We start from the raw sequence: 22,347 nt of genomic DNA on the forward strand, positions 1-22,347 counted from the left end.
CAGCTTCAATAAATATTCCAAGCCAAGTAATGTGTCGGTAGAAGAAAGTGAATTCTCCATATGCGTTTATAAACAATTTTTGAGAGTAAGTTGCACTATATATTATTGATTATGTTTAATCTTTTTTCTTTTTCCAGTTGTCCATATCTGTCAGAGAAGATTACGCCTGCTATACCTGCAATTGGTGGGATTCTTTTCTTTTTCGTGATGGGGACCCTGCTGCGTACTAGTTTCAGTGATCCTGGTGTCCTTCCACGCGCAACACCAGATGAAGCAGCAGATCTAGAGAGACAAATAGGTAACAGTGAAGGTCTGTTGTCTCTTCGCTTTCCTCCCAAGGGTGCATGTACTGTATGAAGGCAGTGTGCTGCTCTGCTCATGGGAGGAGTTACTCCTGTCTTGCCACAGTAATTGTTCTGGCGTTGTAAGGTCTGATAGTACTGCAGTGATTTCTGTGGAAAGAGAGTTGATCAGTTCTTCTCAAGAAAGATAGTAAACAAAATCCTGGCCTTGGAGAGTGATAGGTATTACTGTAGACACATTTCAGCAAGTCTGGTTAGAAGTCTGTCTATGATGCACAAGAGAGTAATTTCTAAAGTGTTTTTGGCAAGAAAGCTGATATTGCAAAGGTTCTACAGTTGTGCATCTGTTACGTTAATGTACCTTCAGAGTTTAACTGAATTTAATTATGTTGTTATTTATATTGTGAAAGAGTCATATAAGTGTTTGTATACGTCTGGTAAGTTGATGCAGTCTTGGGAAAATTTTTCTTCAGTAACAGTAATAAAATGTTACTATTTTTATATCTGTGTAAAGCCAGCACAATTAAAGGAGAGTGAACTAGATTTTAATCAGCCTTATTTATCAAGAGAATTGTTAACTAAATTCTAATTGTGGAATTTCTACAGCTACAAATAATGCTGAGTAGCTAAAATGTGCTACCTGGGTAAGAAAACAGGATGAATTTGCAGAGCTGCTTCATAAACAGTGGCTTTGTTTGTTTATTTTTAAGTAAGCTACTAAAGGCTACTGTACCTGCTTTGATATGATAGTCAATGGAAATCCCATTTTCTGAAGCAATTTCAGAGGAACACTCACCCAGATAACTGAAAAGACAGATAACAGGTTTATGCAAGTACAGGAGAAATACCTGTGGGGTCCCTGATGTTTTAATACTATAGTATAGTCTTAGGCTTTGCTTACGGTGAAAATATTTTAATGCACTATAAGCAAATGAGTGCACTAAAGCTGTTGTTGCAGGTGATTCTGCATCTATAGAGTATGAATTTGAGGGGTTTACTTCAGACTAGGTTTTGTCCGGTTCTCTAGACTGCCTTCCACAAAGCACTGGTGAAAATGTCTGAGCTAAGTAATTGGTTTAGACTTTTAACACCATGTTACGGGGTAGACTTCATTTGGTGTACACATGGAGCAGAAGTTCTGGTTTGGTTTTCTCAGAAAGCAAATGTGGTTTGTATGCAGCAAAATCACACTGTGAACCGTGCCCATGTAAGTGGGAACAATAGGAGATTTCATGTCAAAACAGCAAAATGTTAGCGACAGTATGACATTAGTTTCCTCTTACTGTTTAGCTGCTAAGAGAGTAAGCAGATTTTGCAGCTGTATCTTCCACTTGAGATCTGTTGGACAAAGAAATTTTGTTAAGGTAAAACAAAAACAGTAGCTTGTTTTTGTTTTGCGTTTGACTTGCATTCACTATTTTAGGACTTTTTGAGCCTTTAAGAGAGGAAAGGTAACAAGTTTGTTTTTAAAAACATACATACTTTAGTGGTTGTTTGAGTCTAATGGTTTCATTATGATTTAAAAAAAAAAAAAAAAAAAAAAAAGTTGTCCGAAGCGCTCAGTTCCAGAAAACTGCTGTTGGGGGAGAAAGAATGGTTTTATTTTCTGGAAACATGCATGTTATCTTTGGTATGGATTATTTTAAGAAGAAGCAGGATTTCAAAATGTAGCGATGAGTTTCACTGATTGTCACTGCAGTGAGATCACTTCCTTTCACCAGATTTGCAGTCCTGTTAAGACAAAAAGGTGTCTGAAATAAACTGCATTTTGTATATTTCAAAGTGTTTGGATTTGAGTTCTGAAGTGGAATCAACACATCTGCAGCACGTGGGCATGCAGCAGCAGTACTTAGCTGTATGTTCTTTGTCTAGGCCTGAGACTTTTGGAACTGTATGATCATGTAGCGAGGTCATTGAATTTTGTGGGAAGGAAGTCTCATTGGTGTGTGAAGTCTGAGATGTGTAGTTCACTACACTTTATAGACCTGGTATAGTTTTTCCAAAAACAGTGTATTCTCCTGGCATTCACACTTCTAGAAGAAAACGTACGTTGTTTTTATACGTTGTTTGGACTAATTTGTAGAACCAGGAGCCATCTCTCCTTGCTATGACAGGAAGAAGGTTACATTTAGCCAGTCAGGACTTAGCTTTGGACAAGAACCATACTGTACATAATATACAGGGAACAAAACTGTTAGATCCTAGATAACCCAGGTGGCTCCATCCTAGCTGGATGAATTTAAATGCATATAAATTTATTCCTTTGCTTACTTTTGGATGTGGCACTCCAGATTATTTAAAAAGAAAGTCTTCAGTCAACCTGCCCTTATATGCCATAAAGAAGTTAAATCAGAAATGGAAGAGCATTGTGAAGCTGTGTTCTCACTACGCTGTAAGAAAACATTAAAAATAGACATGGAATATATTTGTGCTGAGGAACTGGAATTGTCTTTAAACACAATAATTTCATTCCTTGTTTGCGTAATAGAAGAATTCCTAATATTCACAGAATCCAGATATGTGGAAAACAGATGCCAAAGTTCAAATTTGTGTTCTTGGGAAAGCCAACACATTTCTTCAGAAGACTGATTTTAGAGCTTAGTTTTTAGCTTTTGCTAGTGCTGTCACCGCAAGCATTTTTCAGAGTGAAATACTCAATGTGTAATGTGCTGCATAGGAGTGTGTAAGTTGCTATAATGGGTAATGGGATTATTTTTATAGCTGGGAAGGAAAGGATGGAGAGTGGGGGGAAAAAGCATCTCAGAACTATTCGGGGTAATGTGGGAAAAGTTATGATTTCCACCTCCTTTCTCTTTTTTGCTGCACCTCTTCTCAGAAAAAGTAGGAATAATGTGTGGGAGGAGGGTGGAATTCAGGCAGATATATTCCTTAGTGTTGCCAAAAAGGAATGCCCCTTTATAAGATAAAAATCTAATTTGCAGATAAACGGTTGTATAAACTTTAAAGTTTTTTCAGAAAGAGCCATTTTGAAACAGCTTCACACGTAATTCCCATGTAATTATTAGTGCTGTAATTGCTGTGATGGCTCATGAATAGTCTGTGGTTTTTAAGATGGAGTTTTTTTCAATTTCATTAATGCAATATTTGGGGAGCTGTAGACATTCTTTGCCTGCTTCAGTACTGGAGTTCTCAGTAAAATGTCTTATGATTGGAAGGTAGATGCGTTTATTAGATATCTGAAATCATAAGGATATCTCTCTAATTGAATAACCTTCTGTAAGGTTTACTTGAAGAACTTAGATTTCTGTTAAACCTTTACGTTTCCTACATCTTCCACCATGACCTCTCCTAGCTGTTTCACTCCAGCAATCTTTGCACTCCTGGTTTTTTCTCTTCTTGTGGTGAAGCACAAGTAGTCTTAGTTTACCAGTCATCATCCTGGTCTCTGCTGTCCTAATGATAAATAACAGAATCTCAGCCATTTCCAAAGAATAAAAGTAGATGTTTATTATATCTGATATGAGTTACTTAAGACATTTAATAAAGGAAACAATGCTGCTTTCTAAATAAAATGAAACACAAATGATACTTTTAAATGTCACTAAAATTTACAACTTTTAAAGTATCACCTGTTTCTACTGAACAACATCCATACCATCTTACTTAAACACATACAACCAACACATTTGTGTTAGCTGGCCTTTTACCTTCTCAGAGACGCAACATTGTGTAGGACACTGCTGTACCTAATCAGAAGAGGTTCTCATTAAGAAAAGGCTGGACCACCATAGGAGGGCACTGTATGGCACTCGAAGCATATTTAAACCAGATCTAGGAGAAGGAAAGATGTTTCTGTCCAAGTCTGTTCATCAGCAATGATTTCTTTCAATTATTATATTAACAGATTTCTTTAAACCCATTTTTGGCTAAGGATAGGATTTCAGAGTTGGTTAGAAGCAAGATGTGCAGACAAACCATGGGACTTCTTACTGCTGATGTTCTGTTTTGTTTTGTTTCTTTGTAATGAGACAAGCATTGGTAACTGAGGGAGTAATTTTATTCCTACTAGACTGTGAGATCATTGTAAGGAAAAGCTGGAGCATAACTGTATATGAAGAAAAATTTATTTGTGGGAAGTTATCTTTACTCTGGTTAAAGGAAGGCTATTACTTGTTGCTTCCCTGACAGAGAACAGTTTGTTGAGTGAAAACAAATGGTTGTCAGTTTAGAAGAGAAAGACAGATATATGGTGTTTTGAATTGTGCCCCTGGTGGCTGATAGTTCAGCTATAGAAAAAATCATAATCCCAATTCCTTTGAACTGTTTGAAAATTCATTAAATACAATCTTCCTAAACAGTGGGAGGTGTTTGCACCTGCATTTGAGAAAGGAACAGAGAGGAGGGTAAGATGCAGAAAAGAATAGCAGTATACACCTAGGTAGTACCATGTTTCCTATCATCTCTGTAGGTACTGTTCCATTCTGTGTCTGCTTCTTTTAATTTCTTGAGTTCGTTAGGCAGAAAATGATATTAAAATCCATTAATGAAGCTGCTACTGAAATTTACTTGCTGATTATCTACCAGTAATAATGATGGGTGCAGCTGGGGAAAAAAATTTCAGAACAAATACTTGTATAACCTATTATTTTTATGTTAAACGGATGGGATTTTTAATGGAATTTACCTTTTCAATAATTATGTATAAAGATTATAATGATGATGGTCTGCTAAATGGGATTGCGAGCGAGTTATTGAAGAGTAGATATTAGGATTTAGTTATCTTGCTGTGACAGACATTTTTCACCACTATATCCATCTGCTTGGTGAAATCTTGAGTGTTCTGTAATTCATATTTTAAATTGGGGAAAATCCTTTATTAAAAACATGTTGAACCCCAGTGAACAAGTTCCTCAGTTTTTAAATCCAGTACCCATATACGTAGTGCTGAATTGTATGATTTTGAGATAGACGTGTTGTAGTAGTCACTTTAGAGTTTTGTGATGCACAGTTTAGTTCTCTATTCTTATAGAATGGCAGATGTATGAACATGCTATAAATGTTAACTGAGTGTGTTCTTGGCTCTATTTGAAGGAGGAGGGTTTTTTTAATTCTTTGAATATGCTACTTGGCATAGAAAGTGGCTTAGATACATTATTTTCATAATCCAGTGGTTATAAAGACACACACACAAAAAAAAAAAAGTATCAAAAGGAGCAGTAAGTTGTTCTTTGAGTAATGAAAACCCAGACAGGTAAGGCAGAAGGCAGCACTGTAACAATGCACTTTTTGTTATTACAGCCTTGACACAAAAATAAGTTATTGCGGTTTGTTCCCAAAAGTTCTTTGGATTTTGTTTCCTGTTTCTGGAGAATCCTGTGCTTTCTGGTTTTTAGAGTCCATTCTGGGACTCTTTTCTGCCTCTTAAATGTATTGCATCTGTTCAGTAAATACACCCTGAGTTCTGCCCTGTCTTTTGTGTACTTCTGTTCAACCTGGCCTCTTATCTGGATCCTGTTTGGTTGCATCTTTTGTTGTCTGTCACTCCATCCTCTTTTTCTGATCCTTCCTTCCACTCTGCTTTTTACTCACCTTGTGCTTCTGTAATGGGATTTCCTCAAGCTTTTCCTTTCTCCGGGTTGGGCAGGTGCCTCCACTTTCTCATGAGGGTGGTAGGAGGGAGAGCCAGGTTCCTTGCTCTAAGCTCTTGACTACAGCAGTCTCCAATAAACCCCGTTCTGCTGGAATGAGACATTTTTAGTCTCTCAGCAGTGATGGAGAGTTCATAATTTGTTCATAAAGGGAGTTAACCTGTGCTCTGCAGTAGAGAAATCTGGAAGTTAACTCTATAGCTCTTAACAAGCTCCTGATGAGGATAACTGAACAGTGACCTCTCCCCTCCCCAACCCTGCCCATCTGCCAAAATTTGTGCAGAAAATATTGCATGCTAAGCTCAATGGCTACAGGATGTGCTAGGTTTCAAATCCTTTCTTCAAATTCTCTAATATGATAGAGGTATTAAAATGTTTGCTTTTCATCTGAGCTTCAGAAGTGGTTGAATCATCTTGCTTAAGCATCTGAAAACCTCAGAAATAAGGTATACAGCTTAGGCTACAAAACCTCACAAGTCTTTTCTTTTAAGCATAAAAATATGGAAAATATTTTTTTCATTTTGTTCGAAGTGTTCATTAGCATCTTTTCCTAATCAGTGTTACTGTCTAGTTTCATTGATCTCATTCAAGGAATCCTTTACCTACAGTATGGTACCAGCTTTGGTCCAAAATACAGGCACGGTTTCCTGCTCAAGTAATTGCATATTTTCCCTGTGTTCAAAGAAACATTTATCTAAGTCAGGAAATAAATTATTTCAAATAAGCAGCTGACGATAATAATTTTTCCTTAAAGAAAGAGTCTGTCAGGTAGGGAGTCTTGGCTAAATACAAAATGAAAAAATATAAATTTGATACTGAAAAAAGACAAAGATTATGTTAAAAAGTTGATTAGGCAAGTCAAAATATTTCCATGTGTGACTGTTTCAGAACTTGCATTAACAGTTTTTTTTAAAAAAATGGTAACACAGGACTTGCCTCAGAGGTTCAGACTGATGAGCTGGTCAAAACCATTGCAGTCTTCAGCGACAGCAAAACAAGTCTTCCAAAAAAGAGGCAATGGAGTCTTGAAGTGAGGAACTGTATTGCTAGCAAATGCGGAGTTTGGTGCTCAAGTTCCCAAGCATGAGGGCTTATGGCAAGCCTAATGGAAAGGAGCAGTCTAGGTAGCCCTAACAAATCTTTCTGCCCTAAAATTGTGATTCTGGAATCAACAATGGAAATGGGAAGAAATATCTTTGTACTATTAAAACATGTTTTTTAATGTGCTCTAAAAGAGATGTAACCTAGTAGAGCAGCATCTCTGCAGCAGGAAAAGCTCAAAAGAAAACTTAGACATGCTCCAAAACTAGATTGCATTGGAACTTGCTGTACCTTTGAACTTGAGGTGCCTTCTAAAGATGGGGTGCAAAGTTACCAGTAATATAATCCTAGGCAAGAGATTCTTCAGATAAATCACCTAAAAATAATGTCTTTACAAAAATTATTTTTTAAAATTTACGCATGTGACATGTCCAGTCTGTGACTTTTACTTTATTCAAGTTGTTCTTATGTACTCGAGTCTTACTCTGCCCTACCTGTCTCTTTGGGAGGCAGCCTCACAGAAATTATTACAGATGCAGTGAGAAATGATGTCCCAAGAGGAGTAATTCTGATTTAAGAACACTATTTTGAAGTTCTCTTAAAGCTTATTAAACTTTATTTTTGTACATCAGAAAGCATAGAATAGGACAAGCTGATGAAGGAGAACACTTCTCAAAAGAAGACCTTCTAAAGAAACTGCTGGTACTCCATTCATTCAAGTGACTTTTTGGAAACAGAGTGGTCATGCTGACAGTGTGACATGTTTCCACCTGGGAGATCACCTTTTTCCAGGTGAAGATTGAGGACTAACAGAGCTGTGATGCTGCTGTTTCTACCACCAGGTTACAGAAATGGAAAGCAGCTGTTTCTTGAGGATTTGGTGATGTGGTAGTAGCCCAGCCACTATTTGTGTTCATAGCAAAACAAAAAGTAAAAGCATTTGTCAAAAAAAAAAATGTCCACAAAGAAAAAGGAATATCTGTTACTGAAAAACACTATGTTAAACACACATCATCAAGCTATCCTCATACAGAAGGAGGTTGGGAGTCTAGTAATAATTAATTCTGTCTGTATTTGTAGGTTTATGAAGATTGCAGTCAAGATGCTTGCATCAGAAGTGGAGACAGTTTCTATAGGTGAACATAAAAACATGGCACAAGTATATAGGGAAAGTGTCAGAAAGGCAAAAAGGGGAATAAAGTCAGTTACAACCAGCAAGGAACAGTAGAAGACACAGGATGGGTTCTGTTGGAGGTCAGAGGAAGAAAGAGAAGCTGAAGGCTTCAGATCTCAGAAGAGAACTTGCACAGCTCTTGCCAGCTGATGGGAAGCACAGGTTAGAAGAGGGAAAGTAGTAGTTAAAGCAGAAATAAAAATCTGCTAATCCACTATACTGTATCTATATCAGTGTATCTAATATTCTAGTCTAATAGAAATCTGTCTGTTATGTCACTAGAAACTGTTCTCTGTCTGGAAAGACATGGAGCAATGCTAAATGATCAAATTGTAAGAATTGAAGCTAGCAGGGGCTGGGGTTTATGGCCTTTTAAGACTCAAAACAAGCATTTCAAGAGCAAATCAAGTGTAACCACTGATGTCCTTCAAAGAGCAACTGTCTTGGCCACGGGGGGTGGGGGGTGGGGGAAGAAGATGATGTGCTAAATTCTTACTGTAATGGAGCTCTTGATACTGTTCTGCATAGGCTTCATTCTATATAGATTTTGGAAATAAGGTCTAGATGAAATTATGACAAAGTCAATGAGCAACTTTCTGGAAAGACTGCAGTGGCAAATGGTAAGTGATCAAGTAGGATCTTGCAGAGACTGTGTGCTCAAGGAAAGAAAGAATATGCTTAACTGATGCTGAGTCAGGGAAATTTGCAAGCACTTGGCTTAGCATATATGTATTTTTTTAATATACTCTAAATAATTTAGTCTTAGCAAAATTTGGGAACAAATACAGAATCATAGAATGGTTTGGGTTGGAACGAAAAGGGGGCTAAGTGGTGAGTGGTATGTAAAAGGGGACTTGAGTATTATCCACAAACAGATTGAGTCGGTATCATGATATCGTGTCAAAAAGGAGAAATTCTTTTTGGGATGCATTAAGAGTCATTACATAAACCAGGAGGAGTGACATTCTGCAATACCTAGTGATGGTGAGGGCTCAGTTCACTGTCTAGTTTTTTGATACCATGTGTGGAAGCCTAAGAGGAAATCAGCAAAACAGAGAAGTCTGAAAAACATGACCCATAAGAAAATATTTAAGAAATATATGTTTGGCCTAAGAGAGGGGAGGAGCATAAATCTTAAAATACTCTAGTATTTTTTCATATAACATAATAGAATAAAAGCAACTGATGTATAAGGCTTGTATAATGCTTAATCACTGAAGATAATGTGGGGTTATTTGCTATAAAAGCGTTATAATCTCAGGTAAATGCAGCAGGAACTTTTTTTGTTCCCTAAATGGAAATTAAACCATGTTGATGTAATATTTTTATTCTATTACATCTTTCATGAAAATCGAAAAGTCATTTTTTCCAGGGCAACCCCAGTGGTAGTTGCATCCCTTTCATGGTGCATGTAAGCATGAGTTCTGCAATCATGCAAAACACTGTACTGAGAGGGGCTGTTGTTTCTATGGGAACATGTAAACTAGGAGCAGCCTTTTTTTGTAACCTCTTTGCAGTTATGATGTGTGTTTCTTGTAGTTAGTTTAATGTGAAGTGCCCTCAAATGGAATAATGTTCATAGGTTAATAAACTTCTAAATATGAAGGCTTAAAGGATACCCAAACGCAGCACCATGGCTTCCACAGGTGGGAAAGTGTTTGCCCATTTGATGTGTACAAGACAAGAATTATTCCACAATATCAGGCTTTTTGGTATTGGTTAGTTGATGCAGATAAATTAACACGTTAACCCTGAAGAGAAATCCAAATTATTTGCTTGCTATAGATGGGCCTTTTTAAAGTTGGAAGGATAAACGACCCTAATAACTTTTTTATTTATGTATATCGCCCTAATTTATTCTGTACAACCAGCTCAGGCCAGTTCACGGTGTCTGCTTTTGCCTTTTCAAAAGCCCTGAACTCAGTATATTAGCTACAACACCATGCCATCTCTGGAAGTTGTTTTTGGCTTGACTCTCTAATTTTCACTGGTGCTGGAGACTGTTTGAAACTTCTCCACAATTCCTTGCCTGTCTTTCATTTGTTATGAAATGCATAATTTGATTTCCTTAGAGACTTATAAAATTAAATCTATGCCACAGCATAGGCATTTCCTAGACTTGACAGTAGCCTGAACAAATACATACTGCTTGTGGGTACAGTGTGGGTATGTTTTGCTTTCTCTCCAAAGGTGGGATACCAGCTGGATAGGCTTATAGTCATACCTGATATTGCATGCTTTAAATAACATTTAAAAAAAAAAATTAGTGGCATTACTTTGTGCATCAGGTAGGTCTTTCAGAAAGCTCTTACTCTCTATGCTTCTTGTCATCAGCAAGTCACTGAAGATTACATTTCTTTCTCAGAGCGAGAATATCTTTCACATAAAGTTTTAGACTTCAAGAAGATGATGCAATTCCACTCCTAAGAACATTATACATAGGTTATTCTGAAATCAAGGCAGTAAGTCTTTCATCTAAAGTCAGCAGCAATATTTGGTCAGTATCTCTTGTTGTCTATCAGATGAAGAATTATGTGAAGAATGCAGTTAGCAGCTGCTGGTTTCAGTCTAAGCCTGGTTCCCAGTATTGTTTGTCCCTGAGATTACTGTCTGGAAACAAAAAAATTTTATTGGATTAAGTTCTTTTCCCTAGAAAAAATAAACCACTCTTTCCTCTTGTAGCCCACTGTTGTTAAGCACATAGCTTAGATTTAAGTGCTTAAAGACAGAGGAAGACATTTCTTAGAGGTCTGCATTTTTGCCAGGCTTTATTTCTTTTTTTTTTTATAAAGATTTTTTTTTTCATTGCATTATCTGTTTTTCTTAGCAGGAAGGCATTATGACTAAATCAAGTTACCAACTTTTCTAATTATGTTGCTTGAAGAATGAAATTGTGTCCCTTTTAAGTTGACAGCAAACCTTGCATGGTATGATTAAGTATGTGGAGAGACAATGTGGAGAGACCTAGAGACCGTTTGTCCTAGAATCTTAGGGAAATTGACCAAAAAAGCAAATGCTTGATTGCACAGGAGAATCCTGGTGACACATATGCAAAATTCCAGCCTCTGTGTCTCATTTAAACAGCACCTCCCATTTGTTTTCAGCATAATAATTTGAAATATTTAGGTGGAGTTTTTTGTCACATTAGAAGGTTGCTAGGCTGCTGTATCTCCATTAAATACTTGGAGTGACTTTCTTGCAGCAGTTCAGGTACCTTGGTCCTGCAAGGACATGGATTGTATGTTTGGGGGTTTTGTAATAGGGTAATAAAAATGCTGGAGCCCCATCTAGTGCATGCACATTTAATGCTGCTAGAGAAGTTATAAAATATGTCAGAGCAGAAAGGGTGGAAGGCAACCCTGGAATATTGTACATTTTTTGTAAAATAACTTGCGTTACTACATCAGTAACAAATTGGAAGAGAAAAATGTAAAAAAAATAGTGGTCAAACACAGGTTTATTTGGGGAAGATGATTCCATAAAGGTTAATCATATTGTGCCTGAAAAGGGACCACATGTATTAAAGATTTAACTGTGTTAGTACCCAAGTATGAGCAGTCCAATTGAAGGCTAATTAGAGTCTGAAAAATCACTGTGAGACCAGGACATGTTTAGCACATTTAGGTTAGATAAATCTGATTAAATCCAAGCACACTTGATGTTGCTCTGTTGCTTGTTTCCAGAAAAAAATTCTTAATAAACAGAAAGACTGAGACTTTCAGATTTGATTATGTAATTTAGGATTGTGTGTAAAATCCTGACTCCATGGAAAGTCAGCAAGACTGTTTTCATTAATGTCATTTACATCAGCTTTCACCCTTGGATTTTGAGATTAATTTTACTCAGAGAGCTAGGATTTGCTGTCCCTGTGAACTTGAACTTCCCTGCAAAGGTTTGGAAGGAAATCCTCTTAGTATGCACTGTAAGTATGGTGGGCTGGCGGGTAGTCTCCCTGCTCTACCAGAGAAGAGGGAAGTTGCATTTGAGATTCTACCAGAGCCCATTTTAAAACACAATGAATACAGTGCACTTTTTGAATTAGTTTGAAAGGTGGGGAAATACTGGGTTTAGTCAATGTGCATTTTATCCATGTTTCATTAGAAAAAAAGAGCATTTTTTCTAAACAATTCATCTTGACTGGTTTAAGTAATTTTCGTTAAATGATTATGTACATATTCAGGAATAGTAAGATTTTTCTAAAAGAACAAAATATGAAAAATTCACTTCATATGAGAATAACAGAAATTCAATGTATCAGCATTTCTAGCAGTATAGAAAACTACAGCTATATGAAATCTAGGCTTCATTAGTATTTTTGACAATTATACACCTAAATTTGAGTATGAGTATCAAATAAAAGTCATTGGTTTATTAGTGAACAAGTTATGCATGCACATGTTAAATGCTGTATTGGATAAAAAGTTAATTAGGGCTAATGACCTACATTTTTGTTGACAATCTAAGTCTATCTTGACCAGACTATGGTCAGAAATGGGCATAATGCTGTGTTTTGTAGGGCCTATGGATGTATAGAAGGACTGAGGATATTAGAAATCTGCTGGTGATGATATCACTGCAAGTACATTGCATTAACATATATTTGTCTTTTTTGGCAGTAGTAACTTAAATCACCTGTAGGGGATTTTTAATAACAAGAGTTTACTAGGGTGTTTTTCTTCCCTAAAAAGTTTTGTCTTATCTAAATCTGTATTGATACAAGTTATTTATTTCAGCGTTTCATGCAGCCTATGATAACTTTTTCTATGGAAAAGAAGTTTTCATCATAAATGTGAAAGCTTTTTTAATCTCTGAATTGTAAGAAATTCTTTCCTGTTTTCTGGATTTAGGAATCATCCATGTCTCTAAAGCTTTAAATGGTATAAACATAGTTGTTCTGTGCCTTCAATAGAATGTCTTTTCATCTTAGTTCTGTCTAAATTGGAATGCAAAAATCAAAAATTACTTAATTCAAACTGATGTGCCATGAGAACAAATAAACTCTTATGCAAGCAAGTAAAAAATGTTTTTTACTATAACCTAAATAAATTAAATTATTTCTTTTGACCTCATCAAATTCTTGTATCTGCTAGAGTGCCTTAAAATCACAATCATTTCGTTAATGAGTTTCTTTTAAACAACATAACTGTAAGGAACAACAAAGTGGAAACTTAAGATAATGTCCATATTGCACATTAAATAACTTGTATTGTCTAGTTATGCTTCAGCATGTAAATACACTAGTATCTTGAAATGCAGTATTTAATCAAAAATACTGTGTCAAGTAGTATTGGCCTTGAGGTCAAAATCAGTATTATTGATTGTTACGGGAACCACACAGTAATCTGAATTTCAATAGGACCAGGTCATGGGACCTGGCCCAGCATCACAGGAACACGGCAGGGACTGGTTTAGACCCAACACAAGCAAATGTCTGAACTTCATCAGGGTCTCGTAAGCTGCTTCTAGGCTGCTGTTTCTTCAGTATTCACCACTTCATTCTCATAAGGGACGCTTAGGAGCTTCACACCCTGATTCCATCATTCTCAGCTATTGCTCCCCTCCTTCCACCCTCTTCTCCAACAGAGTTTTCTGAAGTCCAGCTGTTTCAATGCTGTACAACAAATACTTTTATTGATGCATATTTATGGAGTGGGTAAGCATGTTGCAGATGGGAACTTCTTAAGCTAGATTTGCTGCTAAATCAAGGGTGTGGTATGATTACACCTTTGCTAGCGCAGCTATGCTGTCCCAATTTGAATACCTTGCTAAGTCGGAAGCTTTTTAGTTGCCCGCTTGGAAAATGTATAGTTTGTAGGCAGACACTAATTGTGAGTGATATCTCTAACAATTTGAGCTCAAATACAAGTCATGGATCTTCTAGTAACCTGTAATCCAGTCCCATGCTTATCCATTGTGAAAGTGAGTGGGACAATTTAAAACATAGTTGTGCAAGTGACTGTGACTTTGAAATGCAGTTTCATTCATATATTGGAAAATAATTTGTTTTACTTACCAATTGTTCTTGCTGTTCTGTCTGTCCAAGAGTAATAATCTAGAGTTTTTCACTTCTGTGGTTTATTTGATTGTGATTACACAAGAACAGATAAACTGAGAAAAAGGTACCACTTTTACGTGTTCAGCTTCCAGAATATAGTTCAGCTTGAGCACATTTAAAGTGCAAAATTGAACTTCAGTGATTTAGCCTGATCAGTCCTTTAGTTGCTGGAAAAATGAATGCTGATGTCCTAAAATAAAACAAAAGCAAGCAAACAACAAAAAAACCATACTACTTGTACCAAAGGAGGTAGTTGGAAATTATTTTTATGCAACAAACAGAATTCATGATGTCTAAAAGTAACACTGGGAGTTTGATTTTCAAACTTTGAAACTGCAAGAGCTGCGAAATACTATTCTGAATGTGCTCCATTGTATCACAGCATCTCAAAGTGATGATTGATCTTATTTCTACCATATGCCAACTTCTAATGATGGAGCTGCTGTTGCTTAACAGATTCTATATTAGGTTGTAGAATTGTAGCACTTGTAGGGAGAAGGTTTGCAATTACAGGTGCTCTAAAAAATTCAGGAAAATCCTAAAGATAACTTGTCCAAGTTTTACCATCCTGCACCAGTAGCTATAGTTGTCTTCAATGTATTCTCTATGAACTGTTAGGGGGTATGAGAATGTAAGAGTTTTGGGATCAAGGTAGCTGTCAGCATTCAGGAGTTGGGTTTTAATGGTTTCTTTAATACAAATTGATTTGCTATGGATGCTATTTGTAATTATTTCTTTGCTACATGCTGTTTTAGGAGAATGGGAAGGGAAAAAAATTGTTTATTTTAAGTGTGTTAATATAAATTTGAAACTTGCTCTAGATTGCCATGAAGGACAGTTCTGTGCATCCACCATAGCTCATGTGAAAAATTTAACATGTTGTATTTTCATGCTTAGATATTGCAAATGGCTCCAGTTCAGGAGGATACCGCCCCCCTCCCAGAACAAAAGAAGTGATCATCAATGGACAGACAGTGAAACTAAAATACTGTTTTACTTGCAAGATTTTCCGCCCACCTCGTGCCTCACATTGCAGCCTTTGTGATAACTGCGTAGGTGAGTAAAAAAAGATAGGGCATATGTTTAATTTAGTAGCTTATATATTGTTACGAATACTTTTGATACAAGACAGAAAAGAATCAATTAGTGACAGGATTACTCTTGAGGTCGCTTGCTGTGTTCATCCTTTTTTCCTGCAAGCTCTGTTAAATGTTAAGAATTTTAGAGGAGGCAGAAGAAGAGATTTGGCCTAACGGATAGTTGTTGCTCATCTAAACAGGAATAATATTTCCCAATGCATACACCTTTCCTAACCTGCTCTGCAAGACAAAGAACACACCCAATTCAAATAGGGCTGCTAATATGTGTGATGAACTTTCCAGTGCAGAGAACCAAGCTTTACGGGAGTCTCAAAATTGTTTCCTTCGCCAAACTAAATGGAGGGCAAGGAGCTGCTTCTCCAGTTTGTTACAGACTAACTCTAAGTCATGTTTCAAATGGTTAGGGCTTGCACTGTGACAGAATACACACAGAATCAGAATCCATAATAAACTACTGGGCAAGCTTGCTATTTTGAGAGTAAGTAGATGTTGTCAGGACTTAAGGATATTTTGTAATGATAAGGCTTTCTCTCCTCTGAACATCTTGTCTTTTTTCATTACTATTTTCTTCGGAGAGCAGACAAGGTGATTAAGATATGCTTGGATTTAAAAGCAAACCAAAAAAACCCAAAAACCCCACCAATCAAATCTGAGGTAGTTTCTAGTTAATTATATCACATTTGGATTTTAGTACAGCTGATTAGCACACTGTTGAGCCTGGATCTTACTCATTCAAGAATATAATGTAGAAAGATGTCTCCAGCTGAGAAATGTAATTGCAGCATTCAGCAGTGATATTTTTAGATATAAAGCAGTCATTGGAAGAATTACAGTTTCATGTTTAGATGATACTCATTTAGGGAGTACACTTACAGAAGAGTTTAGCTTTTTGGCCCTTTAAAAGTTTAGCTTTTTAGCCCTATACAATTGATTGGTATTGGTAGAAGTTTCCTTCAGTAAAGTTTTTCTAATGTGTTAGAATTTAAGTGTTGTAAAAGCTATTGAGCTTGGCAAGTAGGGATGTTTATGAGTTGCAGCTGACATATTTTGTGAAAAACATTAATGTAACCTGGACATTGCAGTGTTGTGGTATTGCTCAGCAAACCTGACAATACAACAATGCGGTTCTTGACCAGTGCAGTAAATAAAAGTTAAATGCTGCTGTTTTCACCAAGAGTGCATAAATAAGAGGAACTTCCATACACACATCCTGATGTTTATTTTAAAATAATGTTTCAGGTTTTTTTTAATAAACTGCGATGAAGGATTTTTCTACAGGTTATTGTGTAATCTGATTGTGTCTTTTTCATACTATATTTTGAAAACCTATTCTGTGAAACATAGTGATGGTGGAGTAACAACTTAAACCATCTTTGTCTTCTGATTATGTCTGTGATAAAGCAACAGATGTGAATTATTATGAATGTATATCAGAAAAGTGTCTGAGCAAGTGACTCATATTGATAACTACCTAAGAAGATTAGTCTTTTCTACTTATAAAATAGGTATGATAACTGTAATTTCCTCTTGCACATTTCTTAATTTGAAGTTACTTGCTTTAAAATAATTCCATCCATTTACTGGAATGGATTTGCTGTGATTTTTCTCCTCAGCGTTTATAACGGGGGTTGCAGTAGACTATGACCTTTTCAGGGTACATTGCATAGTGGTTTTGTTTCCTGATCAGGTACAGGTCTTTTTCATATAAATATTCCAGGTGTATTGAATGCAAAAAGTGAAATTTACAAGTACCTGCAATTAATTTTCTGTGGAAAAATAGGTGTCAAGAAAATCTAATTGCTCACGTACCTGTGGAAAGCTAACAGTCTAAGCACGTACACTTATTCAGAATGTGTTATTCAGTTTACCACCACTCTTAAGTTAGGATTGTCTATATGATGATGCTTTTATTTGATTTTAGTTTGTGAATAAATCTTATGCCACTATGATTATGCTAGATCCTTCCTGATGTAACTAAACCAATGCAAAAATATTCCTACTTCACACACATACAGATATTTATGTAATTATGATTGCAAATCACTACCAATATGGCTACGCGTTCCATTTTCCACATAGTTCCTGAAGCTTGTGCTGCATAGTTATAAACTAAGTACAGAGACTGTGATACAGAAATGGAGTCTTTCTTCAAACCAGCACTTGCTGCTCAGAAAATCCAGTGGCAGTGTGCTACTTTTACCTAAAGGTGTTTCATGATACTAGGCAAATGAATGCAGTGTGAAAGAGAGGTTCTTTTGATTTTCTGTTGATGCTTTTCTTTCTGTAAGGAAGCCTTAGCAGCATTTTAAATATGTAAGTACATACAAAAATTTATTCATTGTTGGTTTTTTCCCTCTCATTTGAATTAATCTTGACTTTCTAGTTGTTTACTAAGTGTATCTGTTACTTGATCTTGTTTCTGATTTTCATGTTATCACTGATTTTTTTTATAAATGGCTACATAGTATATTTAGATAAAACCATGAAGAAATACCTTTACAAAACAAAATAATTTGAGTTCTACCCATAGTAATACTTCAAACTCCTTTTAGCTTTACAATATTTTCATAGTTGTATCCAGAAAAATCTGGATTTTCATACAAATGCAGCTTGTTGTATTTATGTAATACCTTCAAAAATTTGGTTGAATAAGTGTTCCCTGAGGCGAGTGTCTTGGGTGTATTCCTGACCTGCTTTCTTTAACTGCCTTTGTGAATGGCAGTTGGAAGTTAGCCCCTCAAGGTTTTTCTGGGTACCGTTATGTTGCTTAAAAATTATAAATTAATATAAAATAATGTACACATAAACACAAGAGATAAAGACTTTAAAAAAAGAATAACCCCTGCAGACATGGTGAATTCTGAGCTCAAGCTAGTTATTGCTGGGTTTTACCAAGAGGTCTTGATTGCACTCTGTGATGCTAGTAAGAAGCCAGTGGTTGGGCTTGCTTCTGAAATGACCAAATTACTTTTTAAAGGTTACTTTTGGTCACTTGAACACCAACTGTGTGATTTCACTTTTTGTTTGTTTTTAAGAAATAATTTTTGTATTTGTTTAATTTGACTTCTATAATAAAAGCTGAACAAGAAGCAGCTATTTCCAAACAATGTACTTAAATATAGGATAGAATGACTAACGAGAAACAGTTATGATTAGCAAGCAGTCACTTTAGTCCAATAATCTAAATGTCTAAAGCTTTCCTTGCATTCACATGCCACAGTTTTCCTTATCAGATGAAATAACTGATTTTGACTAAGGCAAAAATCCAGTAGGGTGGAAGAAATCCACCATTTATATTAATCTAAGAGAATATGGCCTTTTTATTTGTTTCAGTATCTGCATATCGTAAATTTGTGTGTGAATGATGGATAAAGATAGCTTCTCCTCTCCAGTTCCTCTGTGTTTCTTTCAGTACGTGATTTCTTTTTTTCCACCGAGGATTCAAATCTCAAATTTTTTAAAGTGGATGTCACAACTTAACTTTGAAACATTTAGTTCGATTTTTCAGAGATCACTGATGAACGTGAGAACGGTATACCAAATTAGACCACAGTTTCAGTTTGTACAGTAGCCTGTATCCCACCATGGCCAGAGTTGGATCCCTGGGGAAGGACGGGAGAGGAGGGCGAGCGTGGGGGGGGTGCTTCCTGCTGGATGTTCTCACGCTCTCAGAAATTTTCAGCACAGGCCTTCTTGAACCTTGGGGGGTTATCCCTTTGTTTTCCAGTAGCTCTTGATGGATCATAGTTGGCCACCTTTGTACCCAATATAAACTTTCTGAGAGAGGGACCCAGGATGCCAGTAGTGCTGAAGGCACACGTACTGTACTGGTGTTTTCTATCCATGTTTTCTGTAGGAGACAGGATTCCTCTCACTTGTAAGTCTGATTGCTTTTCTATAGAACCTAAACATGAGACCAAGTGTCAAGATTTTGACAGAAATTTTGACATAAGATATGCTATATTAGAAGCCAGTAGACATCCCCTTTCTGATTACATCTTTGCTTCTGTAAAGTACTTCTGCCAGGCAATGGTAGGCATTACTTTTGGATTTGGTCTGAACCAGACTACGTTAATTTATTGTTTTCAAAATACAATCTGTACCCAGTAGTATGCCAAACAGCAGAATTTGGATAAAATTTTTAAAGTAGTTTCCCAGATTAGGCACCAGCTGTTGTAAACTTATTTTCTTAGAGGGGGAATTAATTATTACACATACAACCATAATGTGCGCAGCATAAGACAAAAAGTGAGAATTATCAGTGTGTTCTGGGAGAAGCTCCTGCATGTAGTCACTCCAGATACCAGCATCTTCCAGCCTGGAGAACACAAATTACTTCAAAAACAGGCTGAGAGAGGTGTCATTGTAACAGTTTGGGTTTTGTAACGCTAACGCTGTGTCTGAGAGTACTTTTCCCAGGATTTTGTTGTCTTTTATAATCAGTGTGTATTTACTTGAGTCAGGACTTTGTTTTGTTTGGTTTTAATTCTGTTCTGTAGCACTCTTCCTTCATTACCCTATTATCACCCTTCTTGCTTTTAGTTCCTTTTCATGACCTTTACCCTTTTCTTTCCTTACATTTCCTGCAACAAAGAGAGAACAATTTTCACTTCATTTTGGGGCCTGATTTTTGAACCTGTTACACTTAAGCTCCAGGTCTCTTGAAGTGACTTTTCAGCTGAACAGTTAAAATGACAAAGTTGATTGCTATGTTTTGGGATTTTTTTCCCCTTTCTTTTCTTGTCTATTTTTTCCTAGTTTTTACATATGAGGAAGTACTTTGGCTCTTTGTGTTACCTTTTTGGGGCACTCAAAAAGCTGCCAAATGGAGTACAGACAGCACTTACAGAAATGATATATTATTTGTTTATGATTGTGCCATCTGTATACTAGATGTACTTTAGAAATTCAGGAAGCATGGCATGTGTGTCAAAGAGTTCTTAAGTCTAAGCTGAAGCACTGGGAAATATAGTACAAAGCCTCTTTTAGAAAGATAATAGTATTATAGGTTACTTCAGAGAGATATTGTGGCTTATATATTGTTAGATTTGTATTTTTATATCCATATAAAAGCAGAAATGATCGCAACACCCAACTGTGTAAATGATGTAAACTTCAGACGTCAGAGTAAAAATTAGAGAGGAGTTACCGGGGGGGAGGGGGAAACCCAGGGAAAAAGTTAGGAACCTAAAGTTTATTTGGTGCAATAACAATTTGAAAGATAGTTAAGGAGTTAAGGAATTCAAAGACAGATGCAAAGCAGCAACAGAAGGGGGGGGGGGGGGGGGGGGGGAAGGGTCTTCATGTAGAAGAAAAAATCCATGAATTTTGTAGAAGCTAATACATGGTATGGACACTGTGCTTCCCATAGGGACAAGGTGGAGTTTTTAGCTCTCATCCTTCACAGTTGGGTGTGTGTCTGGCACTTGTTTGGCTACTGATATGTGAAGGTAGTGAAGGTATTGTATTGACAAGAATAGGTATGTAAGGAGAGGTTGTTAACCAGTGAGGTCCTTTACTGTGCACTCCCCATACCTATCAAAGAACAGTCATTCTCAACTGCTGCTGCTGCTGCCTTTGAAAATGCCATCATTAACATGCATGCAGTAAAAGGGGTTTGTTGTTAATTAGTCAACATTTATTATTGGAGGTAGCAGTGAAGTGAGCTATGTGACAATATAGTTTAATTACTATGAGCTGTCCTAGAGCAATGGCTGGATGTTTTCCTAACAGATCAATTCCTCTTTTTATGAAAAAAAAATTAAGCATGAGGGTTTGGGTTTTTTTGTAAATAATATTAGTCTGCTACTATTGAAGTTGATTAGCATGGCAGAATTTGACTTGCAACTGATTTTCTTAAAAATCTCACCCAGACAGTTTAGCTGTCTGGAACAGTATTTAAACAACGAGAGTGAAATATGTGTTGAGTAGTGTGTTTCTGATTGACTTTTTGCTGTAGATACCCATGCGCACTATTAATTTATTTCATTAATAGAGGACCATCTTTCCCAATATTACATTGCTGTTTCAGTTTGCATCACCTTGTAGAGATTAGTGTAGCATACAGTATGTAATCTGGAGTAAACCTTTGGTAAGTGGTTCCCAAATGTAAACTTGAGGCTAGAAAGCTCTTTCTGTTCCATTTGATTTTCTTGGGGAGTTTTGATTTGGGATCAGAGTACAAAAGTACTGAAGCTCAGTGATTTAAAGGACCCATTGTGCATTGTCCATAACAGATGTTCTAAAATAACATCAGCATGCATATAAATGTAACTTGCAATCAGTCTTTTGTTATTCACCTTCTTTTTTTTAATATGATTTTCTACTCTGATTTTATTTCACAAAAGTAACAGCAAAAGCATTGTCAGGGGAATGACTGTCACACAGGTGAATGTTGTGTAAGTTAAATTGATCCATGTATTTGATTGCCGTTGCCAATTGATGGCAAGTCCCATCAGTGTTTTTTTTAAATATAATTAAATAAGCAGTTTTCTTAGGAGTGGTGACTTCGGTCAGTGGAATGGAACATCTGAGCTAAGGATAGTTTTTATGAATGTGCTATGTATATCAGATACAAGATTTTTTATTAATTATGTTAAACTATCGGACATCTGAACAGACTGTAAAGTTTTTAATGCCATGGTTATATTTGCTTTTGTGCATGCATACATGACTTTGCAGGCTGTTGGGATTGGACAATAGATACTTTTTGTAGTAAAAAGTATTCCTTATATGGACTTATAAAACCTCATTTCTTTTCCAAAATATTCCAAGAGCAACCAAATTCTGAAAGTACCATTTGTCATACAGAATATCAAGTCAAGAAGCCTGAATAGATGTGGTCATATCATGACATCATAGTCCTACAAAAAGCTGTAATTGTCATCATTATAAAGATGTGCAGATGTCTCTATCTCTACATAATTGCTCAGTGTGCATCCACAACAATGGACTTTGTAGTCCTATGTTGTACTACTGCTATCAAAAGTAATTTTGAGTAATGCTGGCCTGTAGAAGAATGGCTGCAGAAGCATGGCCTTAGAATCTCTGAAGATCTGCACAGTCC

The 22,347-nt window shown here is 36.4% G+C and overlaps 1 protein-coding gene across 4 annotated transcripts in view; it reads left to right on the forward strand.

Annotated features, from left to right (window-relative positions):
* The window catches only part of ZDHHC14 (zinc finger DHHC-type palmitoyltransferase 14), a 113,125-nt gene that overhangs the window by 59,380 nt on the left and 31,398 nt on the right, over nucleotides 1-22,347 (forward strand). For 2 of the 4 annotated variants that reach the window (XM_040597919.1, XM_040597921.1), the window contains exons 2-3: nucleotides 138-310; nucleotides 15,079-15,237. In XM_040597919.1, the coding sequence (XP_040453853.1) occupies nucleotides 138-310; nucleotides 15,079-15,237 (332 nt within the window). The remainder of the gene's footprint in view (nucleotides 1-137; nucleotides 311-15,078; nucleotides 15,238-22,347) is intronic. The other 2 variants (XM_040597920.1, XM_040597923.1) reach the window with 1 other exon arrangement.

Source organism: Falco naumanni, chromosome 6 (assembly GCF_017639655.2).
Source record: "Falco naumanni isolate bFalNau1 chromosome 6, bFalNau1.pat, whole genome shotgun sequence".
NCBI lineage: Eukaryota > Metazoa > Chordata > Aves > Falconiformes > Falconidae > Falco > Falco naumanni.